General features: G+C 38.6%; 1 protein-coding gene across 20 annotated transcripts in view; it reads right to left on the bottom strand.

Annotated features, from left to right (window-relative positions):
* Positions 1-27,151, bottom strand: part of ROBO2 (roundabout guidance receptor 2) — a 1,081,280-nt gene that overhangs the window by 39,528 nt on the left and 1,014,601 nt on the right. For 14 of the 20 annotated variants that reach the window (XM_062602003.1, XM_062602002.1, XM_062602001.1 and 11 more), the window contains 6 exons: positions 25,404-25,575; positions 18,828-19,010; positions 9,740-9,782; positions 8,031-8,158; positions 3,168-3,449; positions 2,674-2,799 (listed from right to left, as the gene is read on the bottom strand). In XM_062602003.1, the coding sequence (XP_062457987.1) occupies positions 2,674-2,799; positions 3,168-3,449; positions 8,031-8,158; positions 9,740-9,782; positions 18,828-19,010; positions 25,404-25,575 (934 nt within the window). The remainder of the gene's footprint in view (positions 1-2,673; positions 2,800-3,167; positions 3,450-8,030; positions 8,159-9,739; positions 9,783-18,827; positions 19,011-25,403; positions 25,576-27,151) is intronic. The other 6 variants (XM_062602006.1, XM_062602014.1, XM_062602011.1 and 3 more) reach the window with 1 other exon arrangement.

Here is a 27,151-nt window from a genome sequence, read left to right as displayed (position 1 = left end):
ACAAATAAATTAATCTTCTGGAGGGAAAACGAAGCTTTTAAAGCATAGGTGTGGTGGAAAGCAGAGTTAGCAGAACAGTATAAAGGAAGTATGCTAACTGCAATTTGCAGGACATACATAGGGGAATTCTGTAAAAGTCAGCAAGAGTAGGAGGCAGCAAGAGCTAAGGCAGGAGGGGCTGCTCTGGGAGGAAAGCATGTGCATAAAAGTGGGTGCATGTGTGTCGCAGGGGGATTTAAACTAGGAAAACTCAGAGAAGAGAAATGCAGAGATCAGCTGAGGTGCAGAGGAAGATTTTGGAAGTGTAGCGTCTTGGTAATCTTAGAAGATGGGTCAAATGGAGGTTGGATGTGTTGAGTGCTAGTATGGAAACACTCGGATTTGGGGGGTTTTGGAGGGAAAGGTCAAAGACAATGGAGCCATTAGAAAGAGTGAAACAGAGAGCTGAGGAACTGCTTAGATGAAGAGGAAGAAAGGAACTCCAGAGTCATTACTGGTAGGGAAAGCAGCCTACACTGTACACTTGGGCAGGAGATTTCTCTTCTGTCCCCATGGGCAAAGTTACTCCACTGTCAGATTAGTGGAACAGACACCTAATACATAAAGCCTGATGCGTGTTTGAAAACTGTTGCAGTGAAGCCTTGTCTCCCCATAGCAATGATGCTTGACATTTCAATGCCTCCGTTTCCCCATAGCAATGATGCTTGATGTTTCAATGCCTCCGTCTCCCCATAGCAATGATGCTTGATGTTTCAATGTCTCCTCACACTGAAATTCAATTATGTTCTTTAAATCTCTAGATGAATCAGGTCCTGGAAAAAGAATTTGCCAGTCAGGCTGAAGATCATAGCACTGACATAAGCTGGGATCTGTGCAAAGTACAGCCACAAAATTTCCCTGCCTCACAAAGCAGTTGATTTTTTAGCTATTTTCCATTCCACAGTGGGATAGGATTTCTCATTATATTCATTTGAGAGAGAGAGAGACACTTAGTCGGCATAATAAGTAGTACTTAAGGTACTAACAAAGGAAGCGAGAGAACAATCCCTTCACCCTGATGGGGACTACATAATCAAAGCTGGTCTCTGGCTCCAGTGATGCTCTAGTTGTCAGAATATTTGAAGCTCTCCCCCAGTTTTTCATGTATTACAGACATAATTAGCCTGTATTAAAGACATAATTAGCGGGCAAGGGAGAGCAAAATACTGACTCCGCAGTTCAATAGGCTGACACTCATCTGAGCATTGGGGCATCCAGATGTCAGCTGCTTTGATCACAACAGGAGCGCCCTGGCCATAGAAAAAGACAGGCTAACCTGAAGTTTCTGTATGTTGTTGGAAAATTTACTTCAAACTGAAAACACTACACAAAATATTATGTTTCCCTTGAAGTACTGGTTCAAAGTCCAGCTTTTGATCAACTGATATTTTCCAATGAAACTTTGTATTTTCTGAGAAAATTCTTAGGCAGCTGTAGCTGTCAACACATCTGAAGTGTGACACTGCCCTCTGATAAGTGGCACATATGTACCTCAGCATATCAATTTCTCCATACCCATGCAGCCAGAGGAGCAAGCTGATTTCCGAAGCTACTTGCCAATACATCTCACAAACAAGGAACAAGAACCCTCCTTGAAGAGCTCCCAGATACCTCTCTGTCAATGCCACAAACCTATTTTTCAATCTCACTTGAAACAGCTAATACTCCCTATGAGAACACAAGACCAGCAAACACCTTCGGCTATTTGAGTTATAGGCCAATGATTATGGGCTTTTAATCTCAATGTTCAATTTGAACAGCTAATTAAATTGACATAAATAAGACAGTTCTAGGGCTGATCTGTTATGGTTAGGATTGTTCCAACTTATAGTAGAAATTCAGAAGGCTACAGATACAGTATGAATTTGAAATTTAAGTCACTTCAGCGCTCTCATATTTCACTTAAATGAAATAGCAGACTTGCATTTTAAGTGCTGGCTTTTCAGATTTTGTCTTGAAAACAAAAAATGACATAGTGGTACATAAGCAAGAAGTAAGCAAAATTAAAGAAATTAAGAAAAAGGTGGTTTTTAAATATCATTTTCATTTAATCAAAATAATTTCAAAATCATTTTCATCTAATGAATATGTGTCATGTTTCCAATATAACGTTCAGCACACACATAAAATTTACATTTGGTTTCTATGCAGACTTGGCACAATTTTTGAAACCCCACTCATCTTGCAGGGCCCTACATTTATTTCTAAGCTGCTTCACTGAAAAACATCATTTTTGAAACAGCTCGTGGGAGTGCGGAATCTGTTAACAACTCAACAAAAATATTCATCTCCTCATGAAGTTCAGCGTGGGAAGATCTATAAAGTGAGGATTGATGTGGAAATATAGTTGCTCCATGAACTGTGCTGTCAGGGAAGGGATGTGACAAGGCAAGGTTTGCAGTTGCACCAACAAGCAAGCTGGGTGGGCGGATTCTCCAATTATCTCCAAATAGGTTTTGCAAAAGGCTTTCTTTTTCAGTAGAGGCCAACGTGACGCCGCTTGCTGATGTTCCAGTGGGCTTGTGCCCTCATTGCTACCCACAAAGAAGTGCACATGAGAGGTTTTCCACCTCCCTGGCGAGCTGCTGACCGAGACCCCTCCGTCCCTAACCCACCCACGGTAGTGGAACCAACCTGAGAGGCTGCCACTCCTTTCAGAGCTGTTGTGGGAGCTGGTGGTGCTGAAATCCTGTGACTGGTTGTGTGGTAATCTATTAGCCAATCCCTCAGCCACGCGGTAGTCAGGGATGTAAAGCAAGGCTAAGGGTTAAACGGCAAAGGTCACAGTGGCATCGTGTGATTAGTTGACAGCACAAGCACATGCAACACATGCAGTTAGCAAGTCAGATGTGGTGGGGCAGCAAGTTTAATTAATTTTCTTTTAAATGTATACCTATCCTAGCCTAATGGAAGGCAGATGGCTTGGTGATTAGCACAGGACAGAGATCATTAAAAGCAGAGAGCAATACACTTTGTGATTGTGTGAGGTTCAGCACACAATCTATGCATGCAAAGCATGTAAGCATTAGTTATGGTAAATATGAACAGCATCTCACATACTAAGAAGAATTTTCTAATTCATGCGTAGATGTATATATAAGGGCTCTGGAAAACAAGAGCTTATTTACCATTGTTGCCTTTGCCTTGGTCTGGGAGAGAGTAACCGAATCCCATCAGGTCATTTTTTTGCTGAATTGAGCTTTTCCACTGAGGATCAGGTAAGTCGACAGCCAACTCATGGATGCTGTTGGAATGAAGTATCTGGGTGGTGGCATATGGCGTAGCTTGTGTTATTTGGCTGGAACTGTTGTAACTAGTTTTCGTGGTGAAGTCAATGCTGCTGTAAATGGCTCCATCAGAAAGCATAGTAGCGGTTTTATCTCCTTGCCCTGGCACTGGTGGCAGCACATCTGTGGTGAACATAGGGGAATGAAACAAATCATTGATGCACAGGAAGCCTGAAAGTATCAAGGTTTAAGATGAAAAATAAACGTGTCATTTTGCATGTTTGCATTTCAGCTGAGACAGGTCCATGAGCCAATGAAGGGAAGATGATGTACAACCATCGCCATACTATCAGCATCTGTGACAGGCCTACCACTTGTCCTTCATGTCTCGCTGCCTAAAACCATCTTTCTTATATTTTTTTTCAGTACCTTCAACTGTGAAAGGGAAGTTTGGAATATTTCTCTCCTGAAGAATGTTTTCAATTGTTCACTCTATGTCAGAAGCAATGAAACTGTCTGGGCTTCAGGGAAATGATGAAAGGAGTGAATCTACAAACCACAGAGGAAACTTTCCCAGCAAATACATAGCAAAACTGTTAAATGGATGCCAAACCTCTCAAAGTAATTTTTTAAGGCCATCACCTTGACTTCCTTGAAGTTTTATGCATCAGCTTATTTAATTTTATTTGTGACATTAGCTAGTATGTTTCTCCTTTTCAACAAGTTACTCCCATTATGTGTAAGAAAATCTGTTATTTTGAAGGGATTTAAGTGATTAGTCTCTTAAAATGGCAATGCAGTGGTTGATAATGGAGAACAACTTGCTCAAGTACTCCAGTCGTTTACCTGAAACCAGTACAGCGTATTTAACTAAATATCTGTTGACTTTTCACACCTTTTGAATCCTATCACACACTGCAATTTGTACCTTTAATCAGTTAGATTGGCAATCTCTCTCCTTACTAAACACTGTAGTGACCTTTGCTGGTGGAATACTAGATTTAGAAGCTGAGACTAGTGAAGTGTGAAGAACTTAATGATGACTGGCATGATGTCCCGAGAAGAACCACAGCTCAGCAGATAACCCTTATCTTGCTGTCTCAGAGGTCAATATATCAAATGAAACATTTTTTTACAAATTATTTGAACTCTGAAAAGTTAAATACATTTTGGAATTTACTTGTTAGAAAAATGCATCATTTATATACCATTTGCTTTTGACACCTGAATGGCAGATACGGATTCCAGCCATTAGACCATACTTGAGATAATGCGTACTTCTAGGTGAGGATGCTCAGATGCCATTCTAGGCATCACAGACATTTTATATAACTTAAGTCCCAGAGAGAAAAAGATGATTCTTGAACCTAAACAAGAGTTTAGGTTCAGTTCCAGACTCAGATATGGGTTTTGTACCTTACAGAATACAGTTTTTCTCTCACTGTTTCAAGACTTTTCCAGCAATGAGGTATGATATGGCCTCCCTCACACTGTTTTTTTGGGAGATTTGGGTTGTTTTGTTTTTCCCTGGGATGAACATTTAGACCATGGAACTATTTTCTACTGCATTCATGTGTGCAATAACGAACATTTTAATATGGATCCTAATAACATCTGCAGTCTCAGGGCAACAACATAATATTAACAATAAATATGGCAATAACAAGTGCTCAGTAGAGAGAGTGCAGAAACAGATATTAAATTTGGGTCTATCATTATGATCTGGTTTTGCAGACAACAACAGGGAAATGGGCACAATCAAGTATTTAAAATGCCTTAATTGTATTAACTTTAATCTGCAGATAAAATGTAAGTAAAAAAAATAAATTACCATGAATGCAAACTACAGGCCATATTTCAAAATCAGGTTATTACTATCTATCTGCACTCATCCACTGTGCTTTCTAGGGGCAGCATACAATCATAAAAGCATCTATGTGCAAATACAGCGTGTGATGTGAAAGACAAGTACAGTCCTGTCTTTCTTGCATTTCATTCACAACATGAAGAGTTTTCCTTTCCACAACTGGTTTCATCAAAGTATAGTGGATTGAAGTTTAGTAAATAAATTCTGTTTGATATATAAAATGAAGGAAGTCCAGCTCAAGCTGTCTGTGTTGGCTTTGCAGACTCGCAAGTGAAAACTTGCAAAATGCCTCATCTCTTAGGACATATACATCTATCCTTGTAACATGTTTCAGGCAACTGAAGAAGTATCATCCCTATACAGTCATTTTAAAATGGAGAACTATACATTTACAAACACTTGAAATGAAAGTTGCATAGCTTCCCACCAGCCAAGAACTTTCAGTCATTCCTACGAATAAGATGAGGTTCTCCAGACATTCTGGGAATTTCTAGTGCAACCACAGATTACTTTTTTAACCACAAGGAGATGTATACACTAAGCACTCAAAGAACTATTAAAGTGCCATTTTACAAAGTGCCATAATCACCTAGTAAAAAACCAAGTGTGATTTTCCCACCATCATCATAGCAAAAAAAAAAACACACTGGACATTTCAGACCAAAGATGAAGACACATTTCCCAGTGGATGCTTTCCCAAAAATCCACCTTGTTTTGAAACTCTTGAAATAAATGAAATAGTGTTGAAGGACTTCCTGAGAAAAAGTCTTTCTTCCTCCCTCAGGAGATATAGTGCCATTTTGTGGCCTTGTGCAACTCCAAACCCAACCTGTGCATCCTACTCACAGTCTTGCTCTCAAATGCCTATCTAGGACACAACATATTTCACTCTTAAAGGCAATGTTAGATCTGCCTGCCTCAGTTTCTGAGTTTGAGAGTGATTGATTGCCACCTTACTGTTTTCAAAATTCTTAGAGACTTTTTATATTTTCACAAACCCTTTAACGAGTAAAGGCCCAAGTTCTATCTACACAGTTAATTCATGTTAAGAGATGTCTGACTTGTGATGCATCTTTAATGAAGAAGAGTCCAAACTCAGCTGCTGAAACAGATATGCAAAAGTGGTCCCAAACCAGCCAGAATAAAAGTATGAGCTCAACTGTAAAGATCATGGGTAGAATTAAGCTGCTGAATTTCAAAATATAACTGTTGCATCACTTGGACAAATTTGGATCTATGCCTCATCCACACTGAAGCCAAAACCTTTAAGGCATGCTTCTAATTTCAGTTGTATAGAGCCAAATGCTAAAAGAAAAATGGTAATTTTTCTGTATTATGTGAGCTTAAGAAAACATGGAAAAGTACTGAAGGGTTTTATTTTCAAGATATTCACAACAAAAAAGGTAGCAGATATTTGGTTGCCTTCTCAATATCATAAAAAGTTTTGCTTGCTTTAAAATATTTTTGTAAGACAAGCTTCACAACATTTTTATATGGAAAGTAAATCTAGAGTGTTTTGTTGTAATTTGAAGTCGCGGTACTCAAACCACAGGCAAGAAGTTTTGTATGGGAGCATGTAACCAATGCGAGAGATGGTTTTCAGAAGTAGATTCTGGTACAGTTCAAACGTGAATTCTTTTCACATTTATCAGTTTGATGGTTTTATAGATTTTTTGCATTTTAATGTATTTTTGATATATAAAGTTGTCTTGATTTTTGTTTACTTATTTATGGCTTAGAAATACTTCTATACTCATTTACATTAGGAACTCTTGTTGTGAATACCACTATGGAGAGCTAGCTGTGTTACAACATCACAGAAACCAAGGAAGTAGGAGAGATGTGAAGATTACTATAATTTTCAGAAATCCCAACCACACATCTTGAAATTCCCATCTAAGTAAAACGTTTTAAAGAAAATAACCCTTCTAAAGATTCATCACCTTAATCATTACCTCATCTCCCCAACAGGCCTCTCTCATTTCTAAATGGAAATAAAACCCTAAAAAATCTAGATGTTTCCCCTCTTTGTGTATTTTTCCTCCAATAGGAAGGAAAGTTTCTGAAGATTTTTGAAACCTTCTTCATGGATTATGATTGAGACTGAGAGCAGTCCCTCACCAGGAGGAGGATGGGTAAGCTGACAGCAACAATGTTCTTCTGTCCTTCTGCTGACGAAGCATCCTTCCTGCATCCCCTGAGGAGTTCTCTGCTGTTATGGCCATTCTCTGTCCCTGGCTACATTGCCCTGCATGCAGATTGCTCATCTCCACATAAGAGGTAATGAGTTTGAGCAACAGATACTTTTCTCTTGAGATAATAAGCAACCCTGTCCACCACTGTGAGGTAAATTACAAACTAGACCTACATTTTAAAGAAGTAGAAAGAGACAAAGCATTCTAAACTCAATTTTAAATCAAACTGTGAGTCAAACATAGAAATAACTATAATGATGAAAATACTACCCAGTGTTTATCATAGGTATTAATTAACAGAAGGAGAAGAGAAGGCTCCAGGGAGACCTTATAGCAGCCTTCCAATACCTTAAGGAGGCCTGCAAGAAACCTGGAAAGGGACTTTTTACAAGGGCCTGTAGTGATAGGACAAGGGGGAATGGCTTTAAGCTGAAAGACGATTGATTTTTATTAGATATTAGGAAGAAATTCTTCACTGTGAAGGTAGTGAGACATTGGAACAGGCTGTCCTGAGAAGCTGTGGCTTTCCCATCCCTGAAGTGTTCAAGGGTTGTACAGGCTTGGAGCAATCTGGTCCAGTGGACGGTGTCCCTGCCTGTGGCAGTGGTGTTGGAAGCAGATGCTCTTTAAGGTCCCTTCCAACCCAAACCAGTCTATGATTTTATTGTGTACTATACAGTGAATTAATAAAAGGAAACCTACCTCCGCGACCGAAATTGCCAAGATCATTGGGTCCACTAGTGCTGTTGTTTACCGGCAGACTTGTGGCAGGCCAAGAGTCTGCAAGCCAAGGATAACTGGGGTCACTTGCATTCAACAGACCTGGTCGACTGAAGCAGAATAGAAAAAAAAAGATATACATACAAATATATATAGAGACACTTAAAAAATTAAAGTATCTGTGAGACAACTAATGACTGAAGAGAACATATCACTGTTCTCCTAACACTGTAGGTAAAAGACAGTTTAGGAAACTTCCATTTCTTTCAAATTAAAATTGTGTAGCCTTTGATGATTTAAAGACCTTGAGCAGTTAATTAAGGTTACATACAAATCAACTTTGTCAGTAGAAGTGGGACTAGGCATCTGTCGTGATTCTGCCAGAATCCAAATGAACTCCGCTGTCTGTGTGAAACAGGGGTTAGGCAGCACCATCATGGGATCCTACACCAGGGCTGCATGATAAATTATCACCTCAAGGGAGCCACCACTCAAACTGATTGCTCCGTATCAGCCATTTCCAGGACTCTGGGCTACTATTTCTTCTTCCCCTTGCATCCCAAATGCACGCCTGTCATCTGCAGGCTGGTAACTCTTTCTTTGAGCACTCTTGGACAGTTTAGAAGCAAGCAGGTTTGAGTAGGATAAATGGAAAATCCACAGCTCTCTTTAAGTGCCACTAGTGCATGGCTTTTATATCCCTGTAATTCCCAGCTTTGAGAGCAGTATTAAACAACGAGTCTGTTGAAAGAGAAGGTACACTTGGGCCATAAGGCACCATGTCTTGCTCACTCTAGGATAAACAGCTACAAACTTAGCAAGGCAGGTGGACTGTTTGTATTTGTATTTAACAGGGAAAACAATAATTTCTTACAGACATCCCCTTCCCCTAAATGAGAACAAAACCCTGTCCACACTTCTGCAGCTTTTCCAGGTTATTAATGCACTCATGGAGTTGGAGCAACATCTCCGATCATTGTACGTTATAGACCCCTGCCTGGAACAATCCCTAAGAGAAACATTGGTTTCTATGGCAACGGCAATAAGAAGACCCAGCCGCCTTCTTGCCACATCTACTTGCTCTCATTAGGCCTAATCTCTTTTTGCTAAAATATTGATTAAACAGGAGATTGGAAGTTATTACCAGGGCCTAATTACAATCTCCATATTGGCAATGGGAAAATAGATGAGGATATATGGGCCTGTTATCAACTTTTATCAATTTCAGTTGAGTAGCCAAAGTTGTGGAATCCAGTCCTATCAATCTAAAGCCTATTCATCATCCATGAATCATTTATTTTGTGATCGATTAAGTGTAATTGTTCACTCACAGCAATTTAAGGGGAGCCAATAAGGAGTCTTAAACAACAGCAACTTCATTTGCTAATGTCTAATTAATGCAGTAAACATCCCACTAACAAATGAACACATTCTGTGTGATATTTACTACTCATTTCTTCCAGGGCATCTGGGAGATATGAAACATCTGGGCTTGATTCCTCCAAAGTGCACAGAAGATAGGTCATTAAACCTTGTGGTAAGCTACTGAACTAGTAGTGTTGTCAGTCCTCCTAGTGTTGTCAGTCTTCCCAATGATCAGTTATGACCCAACTGCATCACCTATAGCATTTTTCAGATCCCTAATTTTAACAGTGAACACAATGGAAAGACCTTTATACAAAGAAACATACCTTCCATTGCTCATTAGTCCTCCATCTCCTCTTTGGAAAGTGACTGTGTTTTGGTTGGAAAAACGAAACAAACGTACACACACACACGCACACACATATAAGACAGGGAAAAATTAATTAGTAATAATTAAAAGTAACAATTCAAACTGCTCAGTGTCCAAGATCGAAGGCCTCTTGGCATCATCACATAACATAATACAGAAATGGTAAGAAAAGGATCAAACACGTGAGGGTTACAATTTGGTTTGGATTTCACTGCACGTTACTGATTAACATCAATTTGCTCTGTAGCTTGCAAGGCAAAGCTGATGCCTGGGCAAAAGGCCTGAATTTACCATGGGCCCCTTCATATGACTTTGCTTTGCAAGATGGATCCATGTGATGAAATTGTTTTCTTGGCATGCTTTTCTTCAGTACATAATGACATTGCACCAGTGAGTTAATACCATGTTGTAATGCAGTAATATAATGTCACCACACAAATATGCCATTTCCCAGGACAAATACAAAGAGGTGGCAGCTCTATTAGAGCTGATGGGGTGAAAAAAAGCATAGAGCTGCACTGTTTCCATTAGAAGTATAGTATAAGAACCAGGACCCACACATAAATGCATACACTCCAATATCACTGAGAAAAAAAAAGTGTTTCCAGTCTTGCCATGAAGGATGCCAAGGACATTTTCAGAGAGAGACAATTGTTTTTATGGCTCCATTCATGGGTGTTTGAAAAAAAACAGTCTCTCCCTTATCTTTCTTATTAACAGGATTACATTTCAGGGCAATATAGGTAAACCCACATTACTGGTGAGATGCTAATTGACAACATTTGACGCTCCTTTTTGAAGCACTGGCAAATATTTTGAATCAAGGCCAACAGACTACTCTCATTCTCAGTGGCAATATTCCATTATTTATTGTCAGGCATAGATAAGGCAGACTATTAAATTATATCAGTGTCCTGGACACCTGCAGCCTTACAGGCCACTGACAAGCTGAGGGTTTGAATTTCAGAGAAGAATGGAAAAGTCTGTGGTCAGTTTAATTTCAAATTGGCTTCAGTTAGGAAATACTATTTGCCTTCGTAACACAGGCATTCCAATCATTAAATTATAGGTCCCAGAGTATTTGCAAGATTTTCCAAATATTAGTCCAAACTAGACTGATTCAAGATTAGGCTTTGCACTATACACCATTCTAATCAGACAAAATTACTACAGCCAATAGAAATGCTGTGATCATTAAAAAAATTAGCAATGACATAAATCCACTGGGATAATGCTTCTGATACCCTATAGAATCCTTGTCACTTTATTAACTCCTAGGATAATTTCACATTCAGCAAAGGGGACAACACCGGCCCCAGTGGAAGCACTGCTGGAAGAGTGCTTGGGTAGGGTGATTAATTACCCTTCACTGAAGAACAGACTAATATCAATATCAGAAAATCACTGCAGTCATATGTCACATCAAGATGGTTAATAGCTGAATTTTGAAAGGATGTAATCAAACCAATTAATGAAAAGAAAATCAAAATGCAAAATATGGGAAGTACTAAATAAAAGTCTGCTTTGAAAAACAAGATGTGGTAAAACATTGCAGCTAATTAATTTTAGAGCTGATGCTACTTTCACTCACATAGCTTCTAATACGCTGTCAAATGACTGTACCTCTCATTGCTTAAAAATGAATAATCTGAGGTGCTGTGGACATCACTGTGAATATGCTAAGAGGTGGGTACTGCCTATGTTTAAAAGTGTGTTGGCCAAAGCACATTAGATACTATTTCCTTTCTCCTCCTCCTCTTCAAATTTAACACTCCATTTCTCCAGCTTTCTGCATTTGTCAAAGCGACAAGAAATAAGGAAAGCGAGAAACAACGGTGCATTCACTAACAACCCTTATAAATGAAGTTTACAGATTTAAGGGAGTTCTAGTAAAACATATTTTCTGAAAACTTCTTGGGATTAATGCTGTTTTTAAACTATCATCTATCAGAAATGCTATTGAAATAATATTCTTACTGCTTATACAGCACATACAGGTGTGTGAGAATTTAATGTCATGGGGAGAAAAAATATCAATACTTGTGGCCTTCAAAATATTTATATCCCTTGTGTACCTTTATAAATAAAGCTGAAATGGGGGAGCTAGTATGAGATTGCAGCAGTGTTTGTCAGGCACATTTTACTTTCTGTGTAGTGAGGTATGGAAAAAACTCCAAGGTATGCTGTGAGAAACACATCAAGAAGACATGACATTGGAACCTCTTTGCTAGAGCTGCAATTGCTGTAGATTGGCTGTGGCATATGAGTATGTTGAGAAGAGACAGCTATCACACCATTTACTTCTGTGTATACTGCTTGTAGTAACTATTTCCTGGCTTTTTCCTACATAAAATAATCTTATACCCTCCCAACATGAACACTGTTTTTAGAAGAAAAGTTCAATTTAGTTTATTAAAAAAAGAACTTGTCTTGGAGTGACACTGTTTTTCCTGCAAAGACTGTGCTTGGCTTACATGATGTGTATGGAACTGGGAAGGAATACATGTTCTTTTGCTTACCCTCCACCCTGTGTACCAGTGCACGGATGGTTATAATCTTCATGAGAAAATAAACAAGAAAGTATTTTAGTTACTACTCTTGGTATAAAAGGCTTCAGAATATCAACTAAACTAGGCAAATTCCTCTTGAAATGTGGACATATCAGGATGGTAAAGAAAAAAAAAGTCATATTCCTGATGCCATCCATAAATGGGCTACCTAAGCTGGGATAGAGAAGATGCCTTTCTTTTAGAATCAATATTGTGAAAGACAGCTAACAACAGAAGATATGGTCAGGCTGCCAACAAAAGCACTATGTTTATCATTCCTGCCGTACATTTTGTCAGGGTTTTTTGCCTGCAGTTTGATTTCTGCAATTACAAAACAAGTCTAAATGCCTGAATAGGAGCATACTTAATGCAATGCAGGCTCGTAGATGTCACTGTAAAAATAAAACACACCGACAGCTGGCTTTATTCATCCTGTCTCCACTTCAAAAAGAAGCAGAGCAATTTCAAGGGGCAATGAAAGAGGAGGAGGGGAAGGATCTCCCTATCCCTGACCCACCTATCTCCCTTGCTTTTTATTACCAAGGGAGCAAAAAAGCTCTTTCAGCAGTCTTTGCATCTGATATATGTTCTTAGAAAGGCTGAAGACCTGCAAGGATGAGATTGGTTTTCAAACGAAGATGAAAAAATAACCTCTGCATAGAGAGATTTTGAAGGAATCCCCACCAGCTTATACTTCAAGGACTGTAAAAATGCAGAAATATAATCCAAAGTGCATTTTAAATGCATAAATATTTAAGTAAATTATATTGCATATATTTGTACGAAGAACAGCATACGTTAAGGAGCTTTTCACATGCTTTTTATTAAATATATAAGGAAGTACCCAAGCCATTTACTAATATTATCTCACAAGGCTGAACTTAATCTTCATGCCTGCTAGAATTGGAAAAATACAAATGTATAGTAAGTTGACATTCTGAGGCAAGAAAGCTTTAGAAAGCTTTCTGAATGCCTATCTCTAGTAGGCCACATTTTGCTACTGCAAATGAAAACTTTAATGTTGCCAGCCAAGTCTCATTCCTTTTTCTGATAAGCTGTTCCTCAAATATGAATGTAGATTAATCCTCTTTTAATAAGCATTAGCTCAGAACAGATAATCAGCATATAAAATTCCATCAAACCTTCTGTCTAGTTTTGGATGATTCTGTCAAACAATTTATCCTTCTTTAACGGTTTCAGGAGCTGCACACAAAATGTGTAGCATTCCATAACTCTCTATTTTTAATTTGGTTTTGTTTACTCAGTTTCATGAAACCCTTAATCCCAAGGAGCACTAGTCACTACATAAGCTTGCCTACTCAAAGTGAAAATATGTGTTTACTTTCCTTGCATGACTGGTGGTCTAAACACTTGAAACACCTGAGTATTCAAGCGAGTGGGTTCTGGCACAATGAGACTGAGGGTGCAGGAAAGATAAGCTGATAAATGAAACTGCTCTTATTTCTACAGATGGATTCCATGCCTCTGTTGTATAAATCCTTATACCAAACTTTGAAAAGAGAATTGCAACTTCCAGTACAAAATAAACAAATTCTGTTCCATCACTGTACTACAGGAACAAAATAATTAATCTAATAATTACTCAGATACCACTTTTCAGACAACTGAAAACGGGTAACAACTATATTCAATGTCTCTGTGCCAGATTTGGGTTTGATGACAATATGTCACAGTCCTGAAAATAGTCCTGTAGAGCTGCAGATGACACTACTACTCACCAGCAGTAATCTAACAAACATTGCCAAAAATCATATGCTTTGTAGTACTGGTATTGCCATCAGTGCCTGATGAGTCACGAAGGGGAAAAGGGAAGTGGAGGAATAGTGTCTTACAGAATTGTGGCTCAGTAACTACTCAAAATAAGTAAGAAGTTACAATTTTCAATGCCACTTTATTTGTGACCATCTGAGCAATTGATCAGTGCTTTTAAAATGGTCACAAAGACAGAAAGCTTAATGACTTTAACTTCATTCTTCTCTGGCGTAAGTCTTTACCAATTGTGATATTTGCTGTTTGCTCTTCTCCTACACAGAGTGTTATAGTACTTTAGTAACACAGCAGAAATTATATCTCTTTGGAGCCTAATAACAGAACAGAAATAATAAAACAGTCCCAGTAAATCACCTATAATCTGAAAATGACCCAAAAGAACATTTTTTGCAAGTAATTATACAACTGCAAAATCCAGACTTTAAAACAACTATTTTTAGTGCTTTAAGTTCTACATATATGCAAATACAACTGAAGAAAAACAAAACAAAACAAAAAAAAAAATTTACATCAGAAATAACTGAAACAAACAACTTTTTGTTTTGTGTCTGAAATAGAAAGTATATGAATGTTATACTAATACATTTGATTCTCTTTATTACACAGTCAAATCTGCACATTCTGCAACTTTCGGAAGGAAGCAGATGTCTGAACAAAAACTGTGCACCTTCTAAAATTTGAGCACATTAGGATAAATTCATATTTAACAAAACTTTACTGACAGCTGCCTCTGATGAGATTCTGAAAGCTACATACCACTGCCTATAAATATTTAGATCTGAAACCGAACTGTTTATGAATCGTAACTTCACAGGGAACAACATACAGTTGTGAGTGCTGTCAAACCTCCATAAGCATAGATATATTGGTCTAAATGATCTTATCAATGGCAAATTCTTCAAATACTAGAGAACTAGCAATATTTCTTAGGGAACTCTGTATGTAAAGATTAAAAATATGGACTTTGTTCTTTCATAAGAACAACTGGTTTATTAGAATAATGATCTTTTTCTGGACTTGACTCCTGGATGACTCAGGTTCTCAGTACCTCCAGAAATGATTACAGGCAAGGAAACAGAACTATGTGCTGTTATAATGCTCTAAAGCAAATTTTGGCAGTGCCTCTGACATATCTTAGTTGCCCAGTACATGTGCATCAAGTACACTGAATCATGCACAGTCATTGTGGCTCCAGCACAACCCCATGCCATGCCAATTATGTTATGAAGACAGTGGAAAAAACTCACCACAGTTACAGACAGCTGACCTTGGCATGATCAAAGGAACCAAATGCAAAGATGCATTATTTCATTTTGGAAAAATCCCATGTTGTGTCTCGAAGAAAAGCAAGTAAAGCATTTAGGGTAGCATGTGCTGTGCCACAGCTTAGACTAACTTGAACAAACCTGGCTGGAAGCCAGAGGAGCAATTCCTGAGAGCCCAGAGCTTCTCCATGAGGACACTTCTCCCTCACAATGTCACAGGGCCCTGGAACAGACACCATCACCTTCACTTATCTGCCTTGATAGTCATCTGCTCTCTCCTACTAAGCTAAACACTCAGGCTGTGGCTGAAGATACAAGCAAGAGCGAGAAAGCAGCTAGCTGAGCATGAAGGCTGGTTCAGCAGTGCAGTAGGAAGACTAGCCTCTATCACATAGATGACAGGATAGCAGAGGGGACAGAAGAAGAAACAGCTTTGGTAAGTGCCACCGAGGGGCCAAGCTACATGCAAAAGACTTTACAGGCTTCTACTGGGAAATGCTGAGATTTATCAGCCTTTTATACCAGACCACTGAGATGTAATTATTTTTGAGTTCTGAATCTTAAGCTTACGTATGAGAGAAGCTAATTATTTGTATTAATTAGTACTATTAATTGTATGCTCTATTTTTCTTGACTATCCGTATGTTGACTGAGATGTTTGCAACCTGCTGTTTCAGCCACACTTCGTTTATTCTTCACCTATCTTTAATCACACTTATGATGATGGTCTACCGTATGCCACATTTATTATAGATATGAAAACTAGGATATCAGCTTTGAATTGGATAGGCAGGAAAAAAGCAAACGCTTCCATTTCAAAACCACTCTAAAAGCAAGGCGTGCATAGGTTAATCGCTAGATTGCTTGAAGATTTTAACACTTCACAATAAGGTTGACTTATGCACAACTAAGAGCTGAAAGGAAAGTTCCATTTCTCCAGTTTGATCTTAAAAATGTTTGAGATTATTTTTTTGAGCTTTAAAATAAAAATTCAGTTATTTACATTAATGCTTGTTTATGTTAAGTTAATTCAAGCATCCTGTCCTGCAAATTACTTTCAAAACTGCATTATTTTGAGGAGTTAGGTGAGTAAGAAGCACGCAGATTTAGAATGACTGATATTAATGGTGATAGATTTGATGGTACCCTGGAATCACTAGGAGAAGGAATGCAATGTTTTGATCACAGAGAGACAGCATAAGTATTCCTCCTTGTATTTGGTTTTAATTCTGCATCTCTCACATGTTTGTAAACACTTAAGATAGCTAATGTTTGCAATGATGTGTTGGTGAGGTAAGAGACAGACTAATGGACAGTACCTGCAGGGGTGAAGGTGAAGGACTGAACTGCAAAACAAGAAAGCAAACACATTGTGAGTTACACACCCTGATAATAAGCGCTAATTGCAGGGCAGAGATTCCTCAGGAATTTACTCAGCTGTGATTGAATATCATAAGCAGGGCATAACAGTCGAGCTTAAAGCACTAACCAGCCAGCAGCCAATGAGAAATGATGGTTAGAAAGGTGAGCAGTGTATTTTGACAGTCATATTTGAAGATTTTATGTGTGGACATGCTGTTCTCCAAATCGTGAACATTAGGATGAATTTTGAAGCATGATCTGTTATCAACTCCCCTTGCTGAACGCATACACTATTTCATAATTCTGAAGATGGGAATTCTGTGGCAAGATGCAATGTTCACACCACAATTAGATGCAGCAAACATTATGAGAAGGAATGAGTTGCAGGAGACACACTGTTTATGACTGTTATAATTATTTACAGTTATGCATTTTAAAGCATACAAGACTTTGCTCTCAATCTCTCTCCCCTCCCACCCCACAACATGCCAACTCACACACAGGGCTAATAATTCTGCTTTAAAAAAAAGAGTTGTCTTAGTTTGTGTCCAAAGTTTATCCATAGGACTGCTCCCTAAGAGCAGTAATAGTACAGCTATAGTACAGCTATCTTCTAATATGAAATATCTTGGGATCTAGACTGATATTTCATAGAAACAGATGGGTAGGTGTGTGTGATGTGTATTAGTTTCTCAGTTAACACCACCCCACCTCTCAGCCAGTAAAAGTCACTTCTGTTAAAGGAAATCAGAAAACACCTCAGCAAAAAGCATAACCTATGAATGATACGTGGTGATGCAAGATGAGGTTCCACAAAAACCGAGTCAGCCCAAGAGCCACTGAAAGGGTCTCTGCTGCCTCTGCTTCCACTGCTCATCTGATTTCTTCTTGGGCTGCCTTGTTTCACTAAGCCAATGGAAAACTAATCCAGCGGAAAGGACTGAAAAACAACATAGAAGAGTTTCCTCTTGGTTTAGTGAGCCCAGTCTGGACATTGATGAGTCTGATGATGGTTAAAGCTGAGGGCTGAGAGCAGGGAATGAAAGTTGGTGTTTTGGCAAGTTGTTAGAGATGCTCATCCACTTAAGGAACCTGAGTCCATAGGTTTGCATGTGATAACTTGAAAAGAGAAGAGTGCTACTGTAACTTTAGTGTGATACATGTCAACATTAAATACGGTGTGTCCTCAACTGCGCAAATCTTGCTCAAAAAGGAAATTTCTCTTTTTAAATGTCAATAAGCACTACAAGAGAACCTACCCTGATATTTGAAGAACAGCTTTGTGGTGTTAAATTAGGGTTCAGAGTTATCCATTTTATCCATTTTTTTTCCTAAAAAAATCTATGAGAATCCAGAAGCACAGAATAATACAGAAAACAAACAGGCTGGGAAAGAAGAAAATATTTTCAATTGGCAAATGTATTTATTTTTCTAAATGTGGTTTTCAAAAACTAATTTGTACCTGGAACAACACATTTGGTCCAAGAGGGATCACACTGTGAGGGCATTCCAAGGTGTTCTGCCTCCAAGACAACACTTTTTAAGGCTTATGTCATAGGTAAATTTTGACCACACTTCTCTAATTCATCACTCTCTTCTCCTCTAGGTATAGCTATGGAGTCACTAATTTAGTATCACCATTTTCTTTTCCCATGCACATGGCTTCAAAGACATGGAAATGCATGGGAATGAAGAAGATGACCAAATACTGTTTCTAACCTTCCTTACAAGGGTCTAGTCTAATTCACATTTGAGCACATAAATGGAGCCAGACTGCTAACAGAGTGCCTTCTGAGCAGGAAGCAAGAGGAATAGTTAATCCTCTCTGCACTTTTTTATGCTAGATGTGCTAGAGATGAAAAATAAAGACTGTCTTATGATAATGATGAAATGGCGTACCGAGCAATGCATTTAAAGCTTCTCATACACCAGCATTTTCACAGCATACGTTTAAAACAAGCATACAAAATTCACCCAGGCCACCTTTAAGTACATTCAGCATGTTTTTTAAAGTAGGTTTAACAGCACCTGTTTAATAGAACCTGATGAGATGGTAATAAATAGTTACCGTTCTTACCAGCATAATTGCTGAGCCCCTTCCTCTTCTTTCTGCGCCAGTACAACCAGATGCTGAAACCCATCAGAATTACCCAACAGGCACCACCGATGCCAGCTATAAAGGCAGGCTGTTTGACAACATCAGTGATTTGTTCAGTTATGCTGTTGTTATTTTCAGTGATGACAACTTCGTTACGACCTCCTGCACAAAAGAAATTCAACCGAATGCTGTTATTAGGGATTCTGCAATACAAACAGGAAGCAAGTACTGCAAATGAAAATAAAGGAACCCCAAAACCCAACAGTAATGCACCTCAAAAGAATTATCCATAGTAGGAGATTTTTAATGAGTATCAGTGTGCACCTGGAAAACTAGTGTTTCTAGAAAGTAAACCCATAATCCACAGTGATTTTGCACGCATACATTTGAAAACATAGCTCTATAGGACTCTCCCAAATAATCTAACAGATGACAGTCCAGAGCGGATTTTTTAACAATGTACATGCTTGTTGGTTTGTTTTTACATAATTATGGACAGAATACAACGATGAGAAAACGGATCATGGGGAGCAAATCAAGAAATAAATCAAGCAATTAATGACTAGCTATCTCAAAATGAGAAATCCAAATACAAAATATGCTGCGACATCAAAAGACAGTTCCTTCGCTCATTGTTGTCAGCATGCCATAAGTTCTTACTTAACTCATTTGGTTTTGCAGCATGCTGAAGTTTCCAAATTAAAAAGAAATAACAACATATATGTATTTTCAACTGGGGGAAAGGTGCATTTTGCAGCGATTATTTCATGTGGAAAACAATCCATACAAATGTTAAGTGCACCAGCATCGACACAGAGAAGAAAATCATGTACTTAACTGTAAGCTCTAAACAATCACAGCACCAGATGCTATATTTTTCACCTAGATTATGCATGAAAAATTCTAAACATCAACCCGTAAGAAATAATTATGATGTGGAATACCAATTAAAGCGACATGCATGAAAAATTACTATATAGGATTTTAAATTATGTATGTTACGTTATAAAACTGTACATTTCAGTAGACACTTCTACTGTTTTTTCTCCCCTTTTTTATCTAAAAGGGAACTTCCCTAAAAGGAAAAACTCCGTGTCTGGCTTGAAAACAAATGCTCCTAAAAAATGTGACTGGAAATTCAATACATTCTAAAGCATCTAGCTCTAGAGAGAGTGCTTTTCTACTGCAAACCTTCCCTTGTCAAAAAAGGGTTAGGTTTAAAATTAGGAAATGAGGAAAATATTTTTCTGCAAAACATATGACTAATGATTATATGTACATTTGATCTAAGCTGCCCACATCTGCAGTTTTGAAATGGGTGAAAGAATTAGCCCTCATTTCCAGCAAAAGCATGTAGATAGCTCAGTCCTTGAAATGTGCTGCAGTATTATCAGATGCCCATATGCATGTTGAAGAACTGCAAGAGTAGCCACTCTACTGAGACAAAAATACTACGGTTCTCAATTATGACAGTCTAGAGCACAAAAGTAAAGATGGTAGAGTATGGCAATGAAACACCAAAATGGTAATTCCCAAAATTAAAGTATTGTAGCATTACGCCTTGCCGTAAAAATGTTCATATTCCCCTTCTATAATTCAGGAATGGTTAAATTTACCACTTCCTTCTTTCAACAGAACAGCTCCTCTGTCAGCACACTGGCTTCAGCCTAAAGCAAATAAACAAGGTCTTTGGCTAAAGCAGATGTGAGAAGTCTGACACTTCCAGTCTATTTCCACAGACACCTCTTTGCAGGAGACCCAGAGTTTACAGCAGTCAAGCTGTGATTGAGAAACCATCCCAGTGGGCCTGTTGGGCTGAGTGTGCCTGCCTTGCCCTACCCTGCATCCCTGACACAGGGACTGGCTCTGCACTAGCCAAGACACAGCTTCAGGCTCTAAGTTGTGTTCAGGAGCTGGACTGAGTTACTCAGGAAGAAAGGTGATGCACTGCATTACATTGCTATCACTCTGTTAATGATCTCGGTGATTTTATTAAGCTTTCTGTGTTTCAGCACCATGTCAATATTTAGTGATGATGACCGTCTGCTTTTGCAAACAGACTGTTGAAACTGTGCTAGAGTTTGGCTGGCTTTCAGTACTTCTGTGCAGGAAACAAAACAGGCTTTCTGCAAACAAAATACCTCCCACAGAAGGATGCTGACAGAACAACACCTGCTGATGTATAAAAAGGCAGTACACCAGTACTGGTATCATGTCTATACTGGCCATGCTGACAAGCATTCCTAACATCAGGGCCTTGCAGCTTTACCTGTCCTTTCCCATACCTTCCTATTACAACTTGTCACTGCCAAAGGCCGGGTGGCTTCCAGTCCTGATGCAGTAAGTGAGAACAAAACTCAGCGAGGAACTGTGCAAGGTAAAGAAGGGAGGCAGTGGTAGCTCCATTATCAGATTTCCCCTTTTTTTTCTGCCCATGGAATTAATCCATAGATGCACTCTAGTGCTGAAAGAGGAAGTACTGAGAGTAACGAGGATGATCAGGGGAATGGAGCACCTCCCATACAAAGAAAGGCTGAGAAAGTTGGGGCTGTTCAGCTTGGAGAAGAGAAGGCTGCATGGAGACGTCACAGCAGCCTTCCAGTATCTGAAGGGGGCCTACAAGGATGCTGGAGAGGGACTCTTCATTAGGGACTGTAGTGACAGGACAAGGGGTAATGGGTTAAAACTTAAACAGGGGAAGTTTAGATTGGATCTAAGGAAGAAGTTCTTTACTGTTAGGGTGGTGAGGCACTGGAATGGGCTGCCCAGGGAGGTTGTGAATGCTCCATCCCTGGCAGTGTTCAAGGCCGGGCTGGACAGAGCCTTGGGTGACATGGTTTAGTGTGAGGTGTCCCTGCCCATAGCAGGGGGTTGGAACTAGATGATCTTAAGGTCCTTTCCAACCCTAACTATTCTATGATTAAATGATTCTATAATAGAAGGAGGCACTCTATGGCACACTCTTCCAGGCACACAATTGATTTTCTAGTAGAAACATGCTGCTGCAATTGCCATTAACTGTCAGTTAATTTCTGTGCCCTTTGGAGGAGAGGTAAAAGCAGCGGGACAGTGAGGAAACAGGTTATGTCAGCACTGCTTCAGAGGCAGTCGTACTGCCTTGGACAAGAGAAGACAGGGAAGTGTTTCAGGGGCACCAGCTTTGGGAGCAAATGCTCCAGCACTCAAGAAAAGAACTGCTTCCTGCTAAAGCCTTCAAAAAGACCGAAGATCGCATTTTCTTCTCTAATGTTTTAGAGAACGCAGGGTGTGAAAGCAAACTGCAGAGAACCTGGGGAGAGCTTTCAGTGGACTTTACGCTCTCCCTCTCTTCTAGAGGAAGGCGCAATCTGTCTCCAAGTTAACTTCTAAAGTTTTCCATCTGGCTGTTTGCTCTTGCCCTTCAGTGCCTAGCAATTACAACTGCAAAACTAATAATTCTTTTAAATGTCAAAATAACATATGGCCTGTGAATTTGATGACTGAAAAATAAATGGATACAGATGAATGTTACCCACTGACGTTTGATAAAATTCATGCAATTGTTGGTGTTTGGGGAAACAAATGGCATTAATTTTGTATTTCTTTAGATAATATTTAAGCACAAGTAATAAATATGTCATCCAGGGTACCACTGCACTATTTTATATACTGCAGGTGTTTTGGTAACTATACTGTCAGTTCAACTAATTACAACATAGACATGGGAAGTGTGCGACCTGTAACGCTCCATTGTTCCTGAAGACAAAAACATAATGAAATATAATGTCTTCCTCCCATTGGAGAGTAATGAAGAACAAAACTAATTTGTTGGACTAAAAATTAATTAGACACATCAGATTCAATTGCACCTATTACTGTGAAAGTTTGCAGCTGTTCCTCATGTTATTACGCCAGTGACGGAATGCAAAACTGAACAGGCCAACTGATGAAGAGAAATAATAGCTATACCATTCACCAACATTGTTGTTATCTCCATTTTTACTTCTGATTTTCCAAGTGAAATTTTTTAGTATACCAATAGTGATCACAAAAATGTTATTCTTGATTCTCTTTGAGCCTTCAACAAAACTTTTCAATGTCCTGCTTGAAGTATGGGCATAGGACTCCTGTAACAGTAATACAATTTCTAACTAAAGAAGTAATATACTTCCTACTGCTTCATATTGTCCTGGGTTTACATTCTGGATTGTCATGGGTCTGTCATCTAGAGTTGGTCTGGGAAGTCAGAAGCAGACTATCCACCATGGAAATGAGTTATTTTCAGAAAAAAAAAACAAAACTCTTCTTCTTAGAAAAACATATCCTATATTTAGGAACAGCATCTTTCTTTTTATACGCTGGGTTCCGTATTTCATGACAGTGAAAGTCATGCTGTTTAGCAACACTGCTTAACTCTTCTGCATCACTGACCTGCTCTCTCCGTAATTCAGCATTTCTGCAGTTGTTCATTCTGTATGCAAGCTGTTAAATAGTATAGCTAAGCATCAGACCATATAGGACTACATTAAAATACAATCAGTCAGTAATGTTGTCCTATTCATTATGACGCTTTGAGGTTTATTCACTAGCTTTCTTTTAATCCATGTTTTTTTTTTTTTTAAATTTACCTAAAAAATAAATTTCTTATTTTATATTCTTGATTCTTAGTCAAACACTGACTGGTATCCACTCAGATTTTCCAGAAATGGTAATACCTTAACACTGTTATCTTTATCAAGCAAATTTAGTGTCCTAGAAATGACTGCCAGCAATTGAGAAACAATAGAAAAATGGGACCTAAAGAAAAAAGAGATACAGACCATAAGAGTGACCGTAACCACACCCAGCTTTGGGTTCCCAAGAGGGAGCACAGAGATGTGAACAGCAACACAACCCAGACAGAGAAGACTTTCCTTTGTTTCATGAACAAGACTCTTAAACATGCAAAGATGCCACCAGACAAGCTTGATGAAGCAGAAATTCTGGAATCATTTAAGGAACAAATAAATATAACTGTAAGTTTGACAATGCAAAATTAAGTCTCTAAATAACAAATAACTTTTGCTTTCTTTTGTACTCTATTTGCATCCTACTATCCCTTTTCTCCTTTCTGCAGGAACGCAGATATCTTCGCATTTAACTCTTGATTATACTAGTCACTTTTTGTAAGGAAAAAGTCAGGATGAAGGGCTGTAGCCAGATGCAGGGCTGAGCATTCCTGGAATCATCCAGTGAAGCACTTTAGTGCAAGTTTAACTCACAACATGTCACATGACACAAGGCTACTCACATGCTTAGAATGCAACACACTTCAGTGTTTTGCTGGAACAGCCCCGTGTGTTTAGTGCCTCACTCAATGAACTCTCTAAGGAAAAAAGTCCTTCTCAAGAGAATGCAATGACAGACTAGTTGTACAACATCAGTTCTTTACACAGAGGACCAAAATTCAGGCCTATTAGAGGATAGGTTTCTTTCATTTTCAAAAATCAATTCCTTGCTTTCAGTTCTACAAAACTTTCCCCTCCTCTTTTCTTTGGCCTTTCTGCAGCTGCCGTTTTCAAAAACCAGTGCTATCTTCACATCCACTCTTCACTCCTTCTCCAGTGACAATATATTCAAAGCTCACATACCCCAAATACTGTTTAGATGCACAGGGAACATGCATATCATTAAACATTTAAGCAATGCTTAGGGAATGGCCTTTTCTAAAGGTCTACACATAACATGTTCATGTTTTGGACATTCTCTTGAAAAGATTTTCTAGAAAGAAAATATTTAATAAAAACAAAAGAAGCAAACAAAACCCCATTTAAGTAATAACAAAATTAGGTCATACAGATGCAACAACATAGTCATATGAGGTGTTTCCCTGCACAGCTCTATTTGGTCTTGTTAAACATGTTATATTTTATTATATTCTTATCCTTCCTATTTGTTCCTGCCTTTATATTTTATACTTGAGAAGAACTTCAGAAGAAACAGAATATGGGTTTCCCTCGGGTCAGGAAATTAATTCAGCATGGAAACTGCTACTGAGAAAGTCATTTCAAAGGCACGGATGATAACACTACCTTTGCTCTCTCTATTTGGAGTAGAAGTTACTTATTCTTTGATAGAGCAAGCTTGTCTGCTTGGGCTTGGGATACCTGAGAAACACTGACTTCAAATGTTCAGAAAACCAGCTGTAAATAGTGCCTTAGGCACCAATGGTATGAGTAAGGCAATATTACAGTCATCTGAGCAGGAGAAAAAGGGAGCTGGATCTGTCAGTTCCATAAACCCATCAAGCTGATAAAGTGGTAGATTTGCAAAAAAAAATATTAAATCCGTTTCACTAGATTATCTCCATTTTCTCCTATGTTTCAGGAACACATTTCCCTCCATTGACTGTGAGAACTCTGCACAAAGAGAAGACACAACATCAGCAGGCAGTGAGACGTTAAAAGCTAACTAACTAGCTCTATTCAAAACTCGTCTGTTGCTCCATGGATTTTTATGCTTCCAGAAGTGATTTATGAAAGCATTTCTGAAAGTTGAAACGGACAAAACAAAACAACAAAACAGACATTCACTTACCAATTATTATGGGTTGTGGTTCACTTTTTACTCCCACGCCTGCACTGGTGCTTGCAGCAACTTCCACGCGGTACTGAATACCTGGATATAGGCCACCTATTATTACAGACCGAATGGCTGCATCTACTGTTTTGTTGATATGAAATCGAGTCTCATTACCTAGGCACCAGATCTGGGACAAAAGTTGATGTGTTAAAAAATACGAAATTCGTCATACATATAAACAAATGCACATAGATATGACATACCAAGGTATTGCATGACAATCACTTATACTAGACTTCTTAATAATGTGACTACCCAGGAGTAGCTGGAATTGCGATGATGCAAGCTATACCATCTTAGCATAGGACTGAGCCAGCTGCAAGGACTGCTAGCAAATACCTCTCTGGACTCTTGCTCTCCATGGTTCTGTGCTTACGCTTCTTAGAACAGACCAGAATCATCCAAGTGAAAAAGAGGCATTATGCAATAATTGGACTCTTGTTCAGTAATATGATTACCACCAAACCTTTCCTAGGAAAAAGGCCCACTCTTTTTTCAACATTCGTAATTTCCCACTGAATAGCAAAAGGACACCAAATAATATAAGTACAGGCTGAAACACTTCCTAAAGTACTAAAGAAGAAACTATTTTCAGAATAGTTTTCTACTTCCTTTCACAGCACAACAAGGGATATGTGAAGTTTCTGAAATGGACTAAGTACAAACTCACTTTTTACTGCTGGTTTTGTGATTACTTACACTGTTCAAGAATCTAGGTATCAGTTCCTGACTCTCTAATTAAACAGAAAAAACACTGTAATCTCAACTGGCATTTTGTGATGAGAAAGATCTATGACTTCAGTGTTATGTCTCTCTTGCACTTTTTTTCCATAGGCACTTCCCAAGAAGTTTCAAAACTAAGACCTTTTAAAGATTCTTCTTCAATTAGTGTTATCTGCATATACTGTTTTTGTATTATTAAAGAAAGTATTTACTACCACTCAAGAAAATCAATGCATAGATACCACATGTACACTACATACCCATAATAGCAAAAGAAAGCACTTTGGGGGGAACTACTATCAGCAACCAGGTGGTGTGTTTAAGCAACAGCAATGCTCTCTTTACACTTGTTTTTGACCCGCCTCAGTGTTTTCTCACCTTATCTTTTTTCTGTGAAACACTGAGGAAGATTTGGAGGGCAAAAGAAATCCTTGTTTTTCTAAGCTCCAGCAGACCTTATTTTCAGGCCAGAATGCTTTAGGGTGAGAAACTGTTGTGCTTATTCTCTCACTCCTTGTCTGCCCTGGTTTTAGGTTACAGTAGTTATGAGATGCCCCTAATTAAGAGCATTTAATTCATAAATGAATTTCCAGGCGCTATGATGCTTGCAGTAGAATCAACAGATCTACATTCAATTCATTAGAAAATGCACTGTAAAACCTCAGCAGTCATCTCATACTCAAGGAACTATTAGACTATTTGCACTACATTCCCTGTAGCCAGCTCACTAATCGGGCAGCCACCCAATCGAACACAGAAGGGATGTAAGAGGCAGTGACTCCAGCTGTTTTTATAAACAGCCTAGAGGTCTGAGCACTCACCTGGAACACAGCTTTTATTAACCATCAGTCACTTTGGTTCGTATCTACATATGTGTGGTTTAGAAGTGGGCTTTAGTTATTTGCCTGTAAGTCCTTGATGGTTAATACTGTCTTATACTGGAGTCAGTATCAAGATTAATTAAAGCAAAGGCTAATTAT

This window comes from Pezoporus occidentalis, unplaced genomic scaffold (genome assembly GCF_034315485.1).
Source record: "Pezoporus occidentalis ecotype Australia unplaced genomic scaffold, CSIRO_AGI_Poc_V1 ctg74, whole genome shotgun sequence".
NCBI lineage: Eukaryota > Metazoa > Chordata > Aves > Psittaciformes > Psittacidae > Pezoporus > Pezoporus occidentalis.
This window is presented reverse-complemented; position numbering and strand designations above follow the sequence as displayed.